We start from the raw sequence: 17346 nt of genomic DNA on the forward strand, positions 1-17346 counted from the left end.
CTTTTCCCTTAGAAGTTAATACACCATAGTTCAACATTTTACTTTTATTTTGTAGGACTGACGGCTGAACTTCGCTTAATACAAATATATATTTTCTCTCTGTGTGTATATATATAAGTAGGAAAACAAGTGTCTGTTTTGAAACTAAGCAAATCCCCAACGTATTTACAGTATTTTTTAGAGAATGTGCTCTCCAAATCAGTCTGAGTACATCTTCTCTATTATACAACTCTTTAGAAAATTAAGTGAAGCCAAATCTGGCAATTAATGGACATCCTCTGTTGAGACTTCCAGTTTTCGCTGTGGGACAAAGAGAGTCCCTACGGAGGTTTTACTAGCACCATCGAAATCCACGCAGGATGAGCCCGCTGGCTTTGTGGGTCCACCTGGGGTACGGAAGAAACTCTCGGCCACTAATTGGGATCCTTTGGGTGTCACAGGAACAGGCTGATTGGAAAGAGAAATGGGAAAAAGTCAAACCTACGCAGACAGGGACACCCGGGCAGCCTGAGACGACTGGATGGGAAGAACATGTCACACGGCGGGAACCTAGCATGCCTTGAGATCTGCCAGGGTAGCCTGGGTGAGTTTTACATTTTCAGTTGTTTTTGTTAAGGTGAGACAAAAAGCTCACAATAGCCCAATAATACGGACTCCGTGGGCACTCTTCCTGGGTTTGGAAGGCAGGCAGGCATTTAATCTCCTCACTTGCCCATCCTTTCCCTTTCCCAGGGAAAAGCAAAAGTTAACTGTACATCCGAAATATGTATAGTTTACTGTATAGGAACCATACCACAATAAAGGAGTTAAAAAAAAAAAAAGAAAAGCAAACGTTGAGCCTCCCATGATACTGATATTTGGGACTTACTAACCAAGGAAAAAAATAAATTAATGGAAATAGTCTCACCTGCTGTGCTCCAGTCACTGCAGCTGATTGTCCATTCATTTGGTTCTGGCTTGGGGCTGACAAGTCATACCTAGGGACTCTTCCTTGCTGGGTGCCTGCATTTTCTGGGGTGATGCTAACAGCCTCTATTCTTGGAGATACGGGGATGGTTCCAGGCCCGGGGCTGGCGGACACCTGCACACTGGGGGAGATGAGGCCCAGGTGCTGCAGGGTGAAGTTTACAATGGCTGAGCTTGGGTGCTGGACGGGAACGGGGTGGCTCGAAGTGAGAGCCGGGCTGTTCCCGACAGGTACGGCTGCCACGGAAGTTGGTGAGACCATTAGCTTCAAAGGTGTTACATGAAAAGAGGGAAAATTAACAGCAGTGAGTTCAGATGATGTCACTGGAATAACACCTGGAGAGAAAAAGGGGGGAAATATCTTAAAAGCACAGGCATTTGTCCGAGGAGCACATAAGGCTTAAGTGAACTTGAGGATGACCCACGTTTGGACAGTGTTTTATGTACACTCACCTGCGATTGGGGAGCTGTAGATCCTGTGGTTTGGGGAAAGTGTACCTGAGTTTTCTTTACTAGACAAAATGGACTCTGCCCCCAGGGCTGAGCACTGGGTGAGAGGGATTAGGTATCCTGATGGGAACAAAGTCTAGAAAACAAGGAGGAAGGGTTTATTTTACACACAAATACAGGAAGAAAAATGACCACGTGCCTCTTCCAGGACACATATCCCTTGGTGGTGGTTTTGTCTCATCAGACCAAAGCCTCCAATGGTGTGGGCCACAGGCAGGCCAGCTTTATGGCTCCTTGAAGACAATATCCCTCCCTGCTGCACTAATACTTGTCTTGAATAATACAGACCATGTGTTTCTTAGATGTGGCGCTAACTGTCAGAACAAGTTGAATGCAGCTGGACACCATGATGGCACTGCTGTGTTATTATCTGATTGTCCTTGAATTATGTAGGGTGGTATTTCTCGAAGAATATTCAGAGGGATGCTAGTTCTACAGGATGCAAGCAGCCACTACTTGAATTGTAGTCAAAGATGCTTGGAAAGTGCCAAATTAAACAAAGGAAAATGGTGTCCTTATTACAGAATTGAATTTCTAAGGGGCTTTAATAATGACAGGTGCTGTAAATATGCAAGAGGACATCTGTCATGTAACGTGTCCCAGGCTAACCAGCAACTGAACTTTTGGTAGTATTAATATTCAAGGAAAACATTTTAGGAACTGTTGATTTAGAGAAAGGGATTGCCAAACCATGGGCCAAAATAAGGCTTTCTGGCTGTTTTTGTAAATAAAATTGTATTAGAACATAGCCAGGCCCATTCATGTATGTATTGTCTCTAGACACTTTTTTTTTTTTAAACAGTGGCAGACTTGAATAGGTACAGCAGAGACCACATGGCCCACAAAGCCAAAAACATTTACTATCTGGTCCTTTACAGAAAAAGTTGACTGACTGCTGATTTAGAACAAAGGAATTATATAACTATACATTTTTTTCCCCTACTACTTTTAGGTTTTAATGATACCAAGCAAACAGCCTTATGAGATACAAATTAAAGGGCAGGGCACCAGAGTGCAAAAGCTACAGATAACGAAGAGAACTGATTAATTCATATTAGACACCCAGCTGTCATGCAGCAAAAGCTTGGGGCCGTAAGGTTATATTCCAAACGGAAATGGCCAGAGTGTTGGGTTGCGTGTGCCCTCCCTGGGCCTGCTGATCCTGGTACTTCTCTAAACAGAGAAAGCCTACCTGGGAGGCTGAGCCGCCTGAAAAGTCTGCTCAGCCTTACCATGAGCAGCACTGGCAAAAGCAAAGAGCAGCTCTTGTAAACTAGGCCCTCCTTTTATCTTCCTCCTCCTCGCCACTGTCAAAACATCAGTCTGCCCTTTGATCTAGCTGTTAACAGGTCTGGTCTTTTTCCTTGGGAACCGGTGAATTCAGAATCCACGATGCTAACAGTGTACTACCAACTTTCACTTTGGTTTCTTAGGTGCTTAATTCTATTCAATATCTTTACTAGTAGGTTCCTGGAAGGCTGCAGGGATAGAGAAACTTTAAGTGATCGATTTAGGTGCTTTACAAATAGCTGCTCTTTGCTATTTTTGACCGTCCTCTCATAGTACAAGGTTTTCTGGTTGCTGCTTTGACTTCAAATCTTCAGCAAAACCTGTAATACTCCAATAATAATTCTTTTTCAATTTCCTATAAACTACATTCATCACAAAATTTTTTCACCTATAATGCCAATTCCTTTTTAAAAAAAAATTAGAACTATTAAAGTAGGATGAGGGAATTTGACATATTTCCACTTGCATGTCTGCTTATCTAGCCTTCATTAGCACTCTTACTCCCTTCGTCTTACATCATCCCGTTTTATTTTCACCATATTTCTTATCATTCACCACCCGATATGTGTGTGTTTGTATACTGTCTTCTCTCTGCCCCCAGAAGTGTAGATTCTCAGTCAATGTCTGTCGAATGAATTAACACAGGAATCTCTCACTTTCTTTGTGTTGCTCAGTTCGAACTAAAAAGAAATGGTCAAGATGAAGTCAGAGATGAAAAAAGCAGGGGACATGAAGAATCTATCCAGTGAAAACCCTAATCCTGAATAACTAAGTGAGCAACAGGGAACCATTACTAAATCATACCCTCTGGCCTGGAGAGATTATGGACCTCCCAGAAAATTGAATCAAGCTGAAGCCTTGTGATTTTCCCCCACAGCATGTATATTAAATGCAACAAGATACTATGCTAAGATAATGGATGTTTTGAGTGGTTACCATGAGGCCATCCTCAGGGAAAACTTGACAAACTCTATAGCCTCCTTAATGACAACAGTTACAGGTAATACCCTTCAGCTTAGATGGTGCCTTAAAAGGATCACAAGCCCCTTTATGTGTCACATCATGTAATAAATTCACTTAACCTCACCAAAACTGTAATATGGCCCTGGGGCAAGCGCTCAAAAGCAACCGTCTCCAAAAGCAGGTGCTGGGTCTGATGTGATCCAGGGCACAGTGCTTTACACCCAGGAGATGATCAGGAAAAACTGGCAGAACAAATTTTTTATAGATATGGGAAAACAAGATGTAGAGAAGTAAGATAACTTGAGTGAACAGCAGGGACAAAATGAGAGATTAACTTTTGCTTCCACGTTTAGTGGTGTTTGTTTATTCAGTGATGACAAATTTCGTATATAATTGTCCTAAGGGAGGAAAACGAGACAATGCATGTAAAAGTCCCTAATACTTCTGATGTCTGATATGTGGGCAGACATCTGATAAGTGTTAATTCCTTCCTGAATTAAACTCCATCTAGGAAAAAAATTATCCAGAACATCAAAGTCCCTAGAAACTAATGCATCCAACATATCTACAATTTGCCAAGATAAATTTGATTTTCTATTTACACAAAATAGAAATTTTGGTTTAAATTTTAGGGAGAAAGGAAAAACAGGGGGCACAATTTCTCTTCTAGACAACAGATGTCTGTTACATGACATCAAACAGACCTCAAGGAATGACTCAGAAAGCAGGACTTAAAGGAACCCTATGCACCCACTCATTCATTTGGGGTCACATCTGCTTGTAAATAATTTAAGATTTTCAGGACAGGTGTTTGCATTCTGGTATGTGACAGACAAATGGATTTAAGGACAACCACCTGGAGTGCTTTAAAAAGAGAGCAAATAATCCCTTCCTCCGCAGGTTAAAAATGTCCCTGCTGTCATCCCAGTCAGGGGATTAGCTGTCGGAAGCCTTGTTTGGATTACGGGATGCAGAGGAACAGTTCCCTGTCTTCCCTTCCCTGCTCTTTGCTCTGCTAAATTTCACAAACCACCAGATCCTCCTCTAATCAATGGGGGAGTTCCTAAAGCTTTGCACTGTTCAAGGCTGTACTTACTGCGGAGACATTTTCAAGTCCTTTTTGGTCTTCTTTAAATTTCTTTTTGGAACTGCTGTCCTCGAGCAAGCTTGCCCTCTTGGCGCCTCTTTCCCCAGCAGGCTCCCTGTCTTTGTTCTTTGTACCTTGTCTCTCTGGCCCTGGCAGCAAGCTTCCAGGCCTGGTCGGGGCACTGGGCTTTGCGGCATCACTGGCTGTATTCTCGGTCATGGCTTCTGTGGAGTCTTTTGATCTCATGGCTTTAGAGGAGGGGGTGGAGGAGACCGTCGGGCTCAGACCTTGGGGCGGTGTCATGGTTTGGGCTTGGGCAGGCTGCAAGTAGATGGCATACGATGGGCCCGAAGGGGCCTGAGGTAGGATCACGGGTACCGCCGATGACAATGGGCTGGGGATGAGGGGGACCACCCCCAGGGGCTGGATGAGGGACGGTGCTGTCATCTCCAGCTCAGTATTTGCTGGCGTGTCCAGAGGGGCCAGTGGTTTGCAGTGCCCAGATCTTGCCAGCTGTAATTTCACTTTTTTCCTGGGTTCACTAAAAGACAGGATTGAAAACATGACACAGTAGAAACACATTTTCTCTAAAATGTTCTACCACTTTAGATCGCCCTAGATTGAAGCCATGCTTTTATGACATTAGCAGATAGTTTCTGTAATGATTCTGTATGAGTGAGAGATTAGCTCACCAGTTTCCAAGGCTGGTGCTATTCTTACATAAAATAAGTAATCCTAATGATGCAACGTCAAGTGATGCATCCTGTTACTAAAGAGCGTTGCCAACCTACCTTGATTGCTCTTCTAACTGCATTTTGCAAATAGCTGCGAGCTGAGCCATTTTACTTGGGAAGGGTGCCGAATTCTGAGAAGCCTCAGCTGATGAAATAAAAAGAAGGTGGGGGAGGGGGTCGGTCAAAGCAAAAGAATACACGTTCCCAGATGAAACACCACTGAAGTCAAAGAAACAGGAAACATGCACCACCCCCAAAAATCACACAGCAATTAAATGATAAGCTCCACAAATCACTTTTCATCCTTTAATTCGTATTTAAGTTAGGCTTCAAGCAGGTTTGGGTATACGCATATTGAAACAATTCTCTAGCAAGTCTGGTAGGAATCAAATAAGCTAAAAAAATCAGATAAAAAGGAATTCTTCCAGGCAGAGCCCTGACACAATTGAAAACATACCTTTGTTGGTTTTAATAGGGCTACTGGGAGCAGAATTTATCTTTCTCCGATCACTTTCTATGCTCTTTACCAGTTTGATGAGAGATGGGTGTCGAGTGAAGTTTGGTTTCCCATGGGTGGAAAAGAGGTTTTTGGCACAGTTCTCTTTTGAAGATCGCTTCACTTCCAGATCAGAGGGAGCCACAGGGAGGACTGGGCTGAGCCCTGAAACAGAAAAGGGCGGTGTGTTAGCACTTGGTGATTCAGCTTCCTTCTGGGGTGTGAAGTCAAGTGAGGTTCTAAAACAATTTGAGGAATTGAAGTGGCAGCAGTTAGAGAGCACCTACTATGTGCCGGACTTTATATTTAAAGGGCTTTACCTACAAAAGCTTATTTATTTTATGAAATAAATTCTGAGATAACAGTTCACACCTTAACATCTCTGAAACCCACGGTATCTTTTTTTTTTTAATTGATGTCTAGTTGATTTACAATGTTGTGTTAGTTTCAGGTGTACAGTAAAGTGATTTGGTACCTTAACCAGTGGCGTGCGACGGCGTGATTGTTAGTGGTTTTTCTTTCTTCTTGATATATAAAAAATGATGCATCTTGTAAAGGGTGGTATCTTAATCTGATGAAATACGGTGACTCTCACTGCTCTGGACTGAATTACTTGTATCCTTACCTCAAGTTCCTGGGTTGAAACCTAACACCCAGTTGGTATTAGGAGGTAGGGCCTTTGGAACGTGCTTAGGTCATGAGGGCAGAGCCCTCTTGAATAGGATTAGTGCTCTTATAAAAGAGACCCCCACAGAGCTTGCTAGTCCCCTTCCACCACGTGAGGTTACAACGAAAAGATGGCTGTCTAGAAGGCAGGTCCTCACCAGACACTAAATCTGCTGTCGCCTTGATCTTGGACTTCCAAGCCTGCAGAACTGTGAGAAGTAGATTTCTCTTGTTTATAAGCCACCTAGTCTATGGAACTCTGCTATGGCGGCCTGGATGGACTAAGACACTCTCAACAACTGAGGTAGGTACTTCTTAGGAAATGCAACCCCCTTCAGGCATTAACCAACTGACTCATGGTCTCTCAGCCTGTAGAATATAGGTCTGCAATATGAACTTGACCAGTCTGGCCCAGAGCCTGTGCCCTGAATCCCTGCACCAAAGGACCTCTCTTTGAGGTTATATCCAAAGTCTTGATAACATTGCAAAGGTGCCATTGTTTTTCCCACTTGCGGGTGAGATGTGACTGGCCCAAGGTCACACAGCTGGGATAAGTGACAGGGCTGGGACTGGAACCTAAGTCTTCCTCTGCCTCCATGGCCCATGTTCTTGCTCTTTCCAGCACTTCTGTGTGGGGATCTTGGTGGAATGCCAAATGCCAGAATCCCAGAGTTGAGATGGAGGCTAGAATACTGGTACTGGGATGAATTCATTTCATATTCCGCACATGCACAGACTCTGTTATGGTCACTGAGCAGCATAATGATGACAGCAGTCATCTGTTATGTTTTGTGATGCTTTCAACTTTCTCAAATCCTTTCACATACAGATTCTTCCTCCTGCACAGGGTGTGAGATGGTGATGGACCTTGGGTTGCTGATGGAGCTGGGGGCCAGGCTTTCCATATTGGCACTCATCTTAAACTGTCTTTTCAATCACTTATATATGTTCTTTCCATGTGCGAGTGTTGAGTAGGAGGGAAAGAGAGAATATCTCCAAATGTGCATTAATTCAAAATGACGAAGCAATGAATGAAAGAAAACAAATACGTACCACTGGTATTTGGACTGATTTCTGGGCCTGTCCATTTAAAAGCTGGTTTTCGGCCTCTTTCCTCTGTAACATGAACTTTCTTGATAAGATCCAGGCTACTCAGAACATTAGCTATATCATACAACCTCCTAATTTTCGCTGGGGGAAAAAAAGTATATCCATCACTTAATGGAAAAATGAAAGATCAAAGGACTTTGCTTCATAAGGACTTCATGTATGTTCAAAGAGCTATCCTAACCATCAATGTCAGAGAAATATGTGACTCTTGAATTATTCTAGTGATACTGCTTTGATTAAAACAAAAAAAAATAGTTTTAAATATTGAAGAGACTCACTGCTGATACTGAATTTTGAAATGACAAAAGCACACGTTGGAAAAGGAAAAAAATGACTCAATGAGATCACCTATTGGGAAACATGTTACAGATTTTCCAATAAAAACTCACCATTGCTGGGCATCCTCTAAAGAGGATTCAGAAGAATTTTATGAACAAATAGAAATACAGCATCAATGATAAATGTATTGCTTTCCTGCTTGTGATAGTTTATAAAAATAAAATTGACTTTATATCATAAGCATGGAAAATTCTATAGCCCATCAAAATTTACAGATGTTTATACTGTCCACGTGTAGTATGCAAAGTATAGATTTGTTAATTCTACAAATCTTACATATCTTGAAAAATTTTGTTGCACAAAGTCTGCCTTTACTTCAGCTTGATAGTACAAAGTTACAAATTGAGCCCCTCCCTTCATAGCCATGCCAGAAGGTTCTGAATTCCTTGGGGATTCAGCAAATTATGCATCTGCAGTTCCTGGAATAGTTTCCAAGGCTATGACTAACCAGTGAACTGGAGAGCTGAAAGCTGTCTGGTGACTCAGAGAAAGCAGTATCGGGATGTGTTTTTTGAAATGACAGATCTCCCAAGCCAACTGCCAGCATTATTGCCTTAATCTCTACTTCGTTTTGTCTTTACAGAGACATTATCAACCTGGGGATGTCTGAATATACTTTCATGGGACCAGTACCGCCTCACAGGGATGGAAAAGGTCTGTGACAACTCCCAGGCATCCTCCAGCCTCTGCTTTGGCTTGGGGCAGCTCTTTCTCACCACTCAGCTGGGTCCCCCAAGTGACCCATGGCCCGGCCAGCCTCATGCCCTCCATGGAGCTCTGCGAATGTCCCCACGAGAGATGGGTGTGCAGCAGGCCCCTCCCCATCTGCTGAGCACTCCTTTCCACACCTCCTCTCTGCTCCTCTTTGTGGGGGTTCCTGCAAATTCTGTTCTATAGGCAAGGGCAGAGTTGTGTTAAGAGCCCAGTCTATGGTCTCTTTCCAACCTAGAGCAGATATTCTGGCTAAAACCAGTCTTTCAAAATGGCAAGAAGTTATTTACACCCTCGAATATGAGTCAGTGGAAAGACCAGAGACCTGGGTTCCAGCCCCACTTTACAGTTTACTGCTCATTTAGACTTTAGATACTATAGGTTCTACCTGTGTCAGTGGGGACAATGTTACAGTATCAAATGAGGTAACATTGAAGGAACTGTATAAGCCAAAGTGTCAGGTAAGAGTACTTATATATGTATCTTTGGATCCTGCAAGTTAGCTAAAGCAGTGTCATCGTGGCTTCTGGGGAGAAGGGAAGACTTAGAAGCACAACTAGAGATGATCTGCTTATATCACAAATGTATTTGGAAATCAGTTAATAACGAAGATTTTATTATTTAAGAGTAGGTCCCAAGTCCACGGTGGTCGTGTCACTTTTTTCTTTTAAATGAAGGTACTGGGGATTGAATCCCGGACCTTGTGCATGCTAAGCATGTGCTCTACCACTGAGCTATACCCCACCCCCTCATGCTACTTACTTTTAAATTTGCTTTTATCCAAGTCTTCCACGTGGTCCTCCCCAATTAAAATTTTGGCAGCGACTTCGAGGCTTACTATCTGAGGCGTGGACACCAAAAACAGCATCACAAATTTCTGGCTCATCACTCTTAAAGACTTGTCTTTGCGGCTGTTTACAGAGGCTTTGGAGAGGGAAGAGGATTAGAGAATTAAAATCCGTGAAGGGACAAGTGATTTCTAAAGTCACCGTCTAAAAATACCACAACCTGATTGTTGGGGTGACAGGCAGCATCTTGAAATTAAAAGCAGCAGGAGCTTTGAGAGCCGTTCCCTAAGGAAACTTTCCTTTAGACTTTGGAGAAGCACCCTGCCGCCTGAGCTTTTCCACATCAGCTCTCACCTGCCCGAAATTCCACTCCAGGGAGTTCGACAAAACACATGTCGGAGTGTCCATTCTGGCCAGGGTTTGCTTTGATGAGCGGATCCTCTATACTGTAACTCTTACTGAAGTCAAACTCTTGTTCGTATTCTTTCTTTTTGATCATCATAATCTGCTCCGCGTACTTGTTCTCCTCCCCGACGCTTTTCAGAGTTCCGAGGGTTTGGTTGAGATTGTGTCGCCCGTGCCAAGTGTACCTGTTTTTGGCGAGGCGGCTCACCATGTGTAAACTCTCCAGGACGTTGACGATGTCGTAAATGCGGCGGCGCTCGACATCTACAAAGAACGAGCAGTTGTCCGTTACTAGGATCAGGTTTTGTAACGTGGATAGAATCAAGTAACTTTTTCTTCCATGGGTTATTAGTCAGCAGATTCTGGATTATATAACTTTATGCTCAACGAAGAGTGTAGGATGGGAAAGGTGTGTCCCTGCTCTCAAAGGATACAAATAATTAATATGAATTAGAAAGGGACATTGTTGGAGCCCTTCGGATGTGCCATACAAATTTAGGCCCACTTGTGAGATAGGTATTATTATCCACACTTTAGTGATGAGGAAATAAAAGCTTAGCTGGCTAAGCTGCTCACCCCAAGACTCAGAGCAAGTAAGTGGCAGAGCCAAGGCTTCAGACCTCTAAATCCCACACTTTGCAATCCATTTCTTATATTAGTTTCCAGCACACACGCACACGCGCGCGCGCACACACACACACACAGCTGTCATATAATAGGCACAAGGTGCTGAGATTCCTTGCTAGCTATGCCCTTGCCTGAAGGCCTTTGTGCTGGGCTGTTGCTTCCGGGTGAAATCCCTCTCCCAGATGTCCTTGTAGCTCCCTACCTTGATTTTTTCAAGTCCTTGCTCAGATGTCGCCTTCTCAACAATGCCTGACTGGACCACTTTAAATTTAAAATTAAATTAAAAATTGCAAAGCATCTCCCTGGCCCTTCTGATCCCCCTCTACCTTGGTCTACATCTTCTGTTTCCCACAGCACACATAACCTTCTAACATATGTTACAGTTACTTACTTATTATGTCCTTTGCGTATTATCTATTGCCCCCACTAGAAAGTAGGTTCCACAGGAGCAGAGGTTTTGTCCTTTCTGTTCACTCCTGTTATCCTAGCTGCTAGAACATTGCCTGACATATAGTAGGCGATCAGCACATACCTGCTGAATTAAAGGGTACATCCTCCATAGCTTCAATACAGTGTATGTGAATAGATGAATCTAAATGGCATGTTCTTAAAATGTGAAATAAAGTTGATATGTATAAACATGTATTAGAAGGTCAAAACCTTCTTCATGGGGTGATAGCTAGATATTAAAATATCTTGCATATCTCTTCACATTTTCAGATTATAGTATTTTCAGCACTCCAAAGGTACCCCAAATTTGCCAGACTCCTTTCTAGCTGTAACTAGATTTGAGTCCCAGGAGAGAGGAATAAAACAGGATAGGGGGAAACAGTGACTTTTGCCAAACACAAAACACTCAGTAAACACACTCCTTAGAATAGTGCTTTGTGTCAGGGAGCACTAAAGCCCTGCTCCCAGGCACAGAAGCCCATCCTCAGGGTAAACTGTGAAGAAACCAATCTGCAGCCTGACTCCTTGCTGAGAAACAAGAGGCAAGTTCAGAGTTGTGGCTCTTTGTGAAATAAGTCATACAACAATATTGCCTTCTTTTAAAGCTTCAGAGCTTTCCAAATGCAGCCAGAGCACTCTCCACTGTGATGCTTTGCTTCTGTTTTAAGACAACTGATATTGGAAACTATATGTCTTTCTTCTTAAATTAATAGGGTTTTAACAGATTGCCAATTTCCATGTGGCCTTATTTGTGTCATTGCAAACACTGGCTACACGAGGGTGGGTCTGAAGGAGTAAGTGTCTAAAGTCATTTTAATGATTAAGCGTTTCGGTGGGCTCTTTGCATACTTACTAAGTTCCTCGGCCACTTCGTCAAGACAGATGTCATTATTCACAGCAGGGTTGGGATAGTTGGGATAGCGAGCTAAGAACTTATGACACAACAATCCTAAACTTTTCTCTTTTCGACTGGGTTGGGATTTCTCATATTCATCTCCAGATAAGTGTTCCTACAAAGGAAGATGTAAATAATGTCTTACTGGGAAAGATTTATTAGGGGCATCTGCGCTTAATGACTAACATTTATTGTTTGCTTCGTTAGCTGCAAAATGGGAGGGAGAAAGGTGGGAAACCAGGATCGACTGCCTGACAGATCTGAAAGGGGAGCAGTTCATAAATAAGTTACAGATTCCAAATTCCCAGGGCTGTATTTGATGGGGTCCAAACCTTTCCAGGGATCAGGGTGGAGGGGCGATGCTTTATATTGCTGGTGCTTCAACGGCTACAACTACCCTCATCAAGTCCCCCCTCCTCCCAACTCCGCCACCATCTCCACCCAGTCCTCTGCAAACATACGTGTAAACAGTCTTTGGCCTCAGGTAATCCGTTTCTGTTGTCAAACAAACCCCTTTTCTGATCTCTGTTGCGGATCTCAGGGCTCACAGCACTGATAAGCATTTTGAGGTTGGCTGTTGGTGTCCACGGTTCTCCTGGGGAGATTTCCTTGGGTTTGGTGGGTGTGGTTAAAGGGCCAAAGTCAGGCTGGATGTCCGCCAACACTCTATTTGCAGCAGTGGATTCTTTCAGGGGTGTTTTCATCAATCCCCTTTTATGTGGCTCGAAAAAGAGGTTCTCCTGGTTTAAAACAAGTCAGTTATTAAATCCACTATAAAAAGATTTATCAGATAGCTTTGGACTCTAAGAACTGTATAATAAATAGAATATTGCTAAGGAGAAAAATGCCGAGTGGGATTGTTGAGTTGACTAAATCAGTAACTTTATTCCAGTGATTGCTTGACCTTTCCCCATTCTAATAGCTATTTTCCATTTTCAATTTTGCAACAAAGCGTGGACTTAAAAGTTTCATCTCAAGTTCCAAGAATTTAAAAAAGAAAACTTTAAGACTTCTAATTTTAAAACAGTTTTATTTTCAAATAATTCTAGATTTAGAGAAGTGTTGCAAAGACACTACAAAGAGTTCCCATATACCTTTCAGTTAGGTTCCCCTAATAGGACGGATAATTTTAAATGATTCCCAGACTCTTTGGAGTGACTTCTACTCATGACACTGTAATAAGTAAAGGTCTCCATGGCAGAACCATTCATCTATGTCTCCATCTAGCACAATGACTGCATGGAGTGAGTACTTAATAAAACCTCATTGATGTGGAAAGGTCAGAGAGCCAAGGTAAAAAGGGTGACGGCTAGCATATGGACAGACTTGTTGGTAAATTCCAATGGGGAGCAAAATCCAGAGTGCCCATGAGCAGGATTTCTGACCAGAAAAGTCTGCTCTTTCAATATTTAACCCTTTCACTTTACAGACGGAGGAAATGGAAACCCAAAGAAGTAAAATTAGTTACCCGGGACCACAAAGCTAGTTCCTGGTAGAGACTGGACTGCCACTGAGATGTAAGAGGGTAAGTTAATAGCAGTTCATTCGTGAGATTAATGGAAACTATATTTCTTCTACTTTTGGCCACTGGGGACTTCACACCTTCTTAACATCTGTATCTATTTTAAGGGAAATGCCTGGGATGGCAATAAGTGAAAGAATGGAGAGATTCACTAGTTCTTCAGTGACTTTAGGAACCAAGATCAATGGGATTGTCTTCTATGTCTATGACTCCTTAGGACTTATCAAGTGATTTTCCATTTGTATTTTCACCTAATCCTGTAGTCCTGTTTGTGCAGAAGAAGTCATCCAGGCTGAGAGAGATTGCACAGGACTTGAATCTGAATCTCCTCCATCCAACTATGGTGCTCTTACATGGAAGCTGGTGTGAGGGACCCAAGGGGGGACTCTCCTAAGAAGGTGCACCTGAGAAGTGCTGATCCAAGAATGGATTTTTCTCAAGGTTGCTGTCCTTTGCCTCTGACCATCAGAAGCAAAGCAATTCTCTTATTTGACTAATATCTAAAACGTTTAGGAAATTTGCGTATTTCATTTTTTAATCTATCAGGATTTGGAAATCAATCAAGATAGCCCAATGAAAGGATCACCCCACACTTAAAAGAAACTGTTGACTTAGGAGAAAATTATCTTAAAAAGAAATTCAACCTCAAATCATGTCAAATGCCTTTTCTATATTCCTATTGTTCAAGAATTCTCAGAAATATTATAAAGTAACTAACAAATTTCATTATTCTTAAAAATACTTTTTTTCTCTACTTATCTCTTTAAAGATTACTTTGACCCTTGTAACTCTTCCCCTCTTCAAAAATTAAATTTCCCTTCTGAGTTTTTATAGGGGCTAAACAAAAAAGGATGTGGCATTAATCAAATATTGGATATTGACAAATTATAGAGTTAAATCAGGATAATATTTCATTTAAAATTGCAAGGATAAATATTGAAGCTTTAGGTACCTTTTCATTCTCCATTCTGTAAATTTCTCATACATTTAGAGTTTCTTTAAAAATGAAAAATCTGGAGTTCCTCCCAATATTCTGATGGTTCAAGTAGTCCAGGTAGTCCAATTATAAAGTTTAATATCCTTGAAGAAAAAAGGAAATAGAAAAAGTTAAAGAAAAACAAAAGCAGGAGATCCGTTGAAAATACTTTCATGGACACCACAGGCTACTACTGTAACAAAGGCTAAAGAAAACTGGCAAACTGCATTTACATTTTATTTCCGACCAGAGACAATCCCACGGGGCAGAGGACTCCATCAAACGCCAGTGGATTTCTTCAGCAAACCGATCCGCTGTCATGAGATTTCAAACCACCCACAGAGTTTCCAGTGACAGCTCTCTCCCACCTTTAGAGAAGATAAGCCACTCTCCAGACCCCACCGAAGGAACTGCAGCAAGCACAAGCACCCACCTGTTCACAGATCAGAGCTCGGGGCTCAGCGAATGAGCCAAGGTTCCGGCTGAGCAGACACGACCCCAAATATTTGGATTAATGTCTGCATCTAGATGCCTGAATTAACACGTGCATATGCTCAGCAGTAAAGTCTTGGGAAATTGGTAACTTCCAAATTCAGTCATTAAGCTCCAAACGTACTCTGGGCATTTTTAAGAGTGCCTTATGATTAAGACTTAAAAAAAAAACTTCCTTAAAGATGCGGCTTCCTTAAAGTGCTGTGTACTTGCTATTCAGGTGGCCAGTTCACGGCAAAATGTTGGACACCACCCACCATGGAAGGCTGTGTTTACTCAATAAGGCAACCAGGTACAGTCCCCCTGCCGCCACCGGCTCCCGCGCCCCGCGCACTTCCCTTGCGCCAGGCCAACTGCCCCTCCCCCCGGGGCCAGTCCGCGCGCCGCAGGCCTGGCAGTTCCCAGACAGCATCCTCGCGGTTTCTAGGGCAACGATTCTCGACCAATCAGACTGCAGGCCGGGGACCTGCGATTGGTTGGCGGCGTCAGGGGCGGGTCCGGGCCTTCCGCCTTCGATTTAAAAATTTGGCGCGGAAAGCCAGACCGTGGCCAGCACCGCCCCTTGGCTGCGCGGGGCTTGAGCGCGGGCAAACCCGCGCCCGGAACCACGGCATCCCCGCCCCTCCCCCTCGTTCGCCCCCTCCCCTCTGCGCGGGAGCTCAGCTCCTCCCTCCTAGGCCCCCGGCGGAGCGAGAGGCGGGAAACGGCCGCCGCTGCCGCTGCCCGCCTGATCCCTCTCCCGGTGCGGGGTTTGCCAGGCGCTGCGTCCCTCTGAGCCCAGCTGACCTGTCAGTTCACCTCACGGTTGGAGCCGACGGGTGCTGAGCGGGGACTCCTCGGCACCCCTTCCCCGCTCAGGCTCGGGAGCCCGCGTGTCAGGCCGTCAGTCGGTCCTTACGCCGCGCCGAGGTGGGTGCCGGAGGGAAAAGCCGGGACCGGGACTGGCGGGCCGGCGGGCGGGCAAAGGGAATGTGACCGTCCAGGAGCAGTCAAGCCCCCGATTTGAAATTAACCCGCTCCCGGCGCGAGCCGATCCCGCGGTCGGGGAGGGCCGCTCCCCTCCCCCACGCCCGCTCTTCCCGGCCCCGGACCTCGCGCGCCAATCCGAGCCTCCAGACTGGAGCCGGCGGCGAATCAGGGTTCAGGCGCCGCCCTCCGGTCCCGCCTCCACGACAGAGTTGGGGGAAAAGTTCTGCAACTTTTTTTTTTTTTTTGGCATACACCCCCGCCTCCCCTTGCTCAAAGTTGGGGAATGCTGTTTAGTCCGCGTGGGGCACGCGGAATGGGACGCGGGCGCTCTACGATCCCCAGGCTAGTGCTGTCCCACCCCTTGCCCAGCTCCAAACCCGCTCACCTGCCCAGGCAACCCCAGCCAGGATCATTCCCCTTTCCATCCATGACATGCATTATTGTGCCGCCCACCATCTGCCCGTGGCTTTTAGAAATTGGGGTGTGGAGGGAGAAGCTTGGCCAGCTGGTGCCCAAATTCGGTGGGCGCGGGGTCTTGGCCCAGACATGAGAACTCAGGTATGGGAGGAGGAGGAATACGGTTGAAAACCCGCCAAGCCTGTTCCGGGCGTCCCCTGTCTTCCCTCTCTAGGTCTCCTACCAGCTCCTCCCTTTCCCCTCCTTGTCGTCTTCCCTCGCTTTCCCCTTTTTCCGGTTTCTGAGCCTCGGGCTGCTTCAGCATGGACTATTGTAGAGTTCTAGATTAATAGTAGGATTGAGAAACGCTCTAGTCCAACGTCCTGTTTTGCGGATGGGGGAAGCCGAGGCCCCGGCGGCAGCGCCGCGCTGCCTGTGCCTGGATTGTTTGCGCCGGCGTCGGCTTCCTCCGCTGTTCTTTGCCTTAAGTCGTTTCCCCGTTCTGAGGACCTGTGCTGGAGCTGCAGGACCGCATGTATTGCCCAACAGAACTAGATCAGGGCGCCCATCTATCGACTGTTTGGTTTGAGCTCTTCCTCCTCTGTTGTAATCTCGCGTCTCTTAAACTCCAATAAAGCCCGGGGCCGTGATCCCCTAGTCCTGTTTTTTATATATGTGTGAGTGAATCACCCCTTGCTGACTTGTAGCGTTGGATATTATTATATTCCCGGACGCGATGTAAGGGCGGGGATACTGTGATACTTAATCTAAGATCGTTGTGCTCTAGGGACCAGCTGGAGGGCCAGCGGTCCTGGTGGCGAGCGGTGGCTTTCTCTCCCGTGGAACGCGACCTCAGGGCGCGCAGGGTGACCGTCCCGAACGGTTGGCGCCGTGGCGTCCCGGTCCTTCCCTCTCTACGAGCCGGGGCGCGGATCCTATCCGGCTCAAGAACGG

At 44.8% G+C, this 17346-nt stretch overlaps 2 protein-coding genes and 1 long non-coding RNA gene across 5 annotated transcripts in view; 2 read left to right on the forward strand and 1 right to left on the reverse strand.

The window, feature by feature from the left end:
• LOC116282050 (uncharacterized) overlaps positions 1-14974 on the forward strand; it is a 44112-nt gene extending 29138 nt beyond the window's left edge. The window contains exons 4-7 of the long non-coding RNA XR_012076624.1: positions 441-583; positions 8745-8815; positions 13467-13562; positions 14786-14974. This is a non-coding gene — a long non-coding RNA (uncharacterized lncRNA). The remainder of the gene's footprint in view (positions 1-440; positions 584-8744; positions 8816-13466; positions 13563-14785) is intronic.
• E2F8 (E2F transcription factor 8) lies at positions 30-16050 on the reverse strand. Of its 3 annotated transcripts, none has more exons than XM_006209287.3 (13): positions 15814-16050; positions 14512-14639; positions 12499-12777; positions 11996-12152; positions 10015-10329; positions 9635-9796; positions 7766-7903; positions 6008-6211; positions 5608-5695; positions 4826-5357; positions 1420-1552; positions 908-1302; positions 30-447 (listed from the first exon to the last, which is right to left on the reverse strand). In XM_006209287.3, the coding sequence occupies exons 2-13, from the start codon at positions 14524-14526 to the stop codon at positions 265-267; spliced, it is 2601 nt and encodes an 866-aa protein (XP_006209349.1). In that variant the 5' UTR covers positions 14527-14639; positions 15814-16050; the 3' UTR covers positions 30-264. The 3 variants fall into 3 exon arrangements, with proteins under 3 accessions (XP_006209349.1, XP_031536960.1, XP_072825766.1); XM_031681100.2 differs by lacking the exon at positions 15814-16050 and adding an exon at positions 14969-15095; XM_072969665.1 differs by lacking the exon at positions 1420-1552 and having other exon boundaries at positions 908-1231.
• The window catches only part of NAV2 (neuron navigator 2), a 773977-nt gene continuing 772321 nt past the window's right edge, over positions 15691-17346 (forward strand). Inside the window, exon 1 of the mRNA XM_031681096.2 lies at positions 15691-15936. The gene's annotated coding sequence lies outside the window, so the exon portion shown is untranslated. The remainder of the gene's footprint in view (positions 15937-17346) is intronic.

Source organism: Vicugna pacos, chromosome 10, assembly GCF_048564905.1.
Source record: "Vicugna pacos chromosome 10, VicPac4, whole genome shotgun sequence".
Taxonomy (NCBI): domain Eukaryota; kingdom Metazoa; phylum Chordata; class Mammalia; order Artiodactyla; family Camelidae; genus Vicugna; species Vicugna pacos.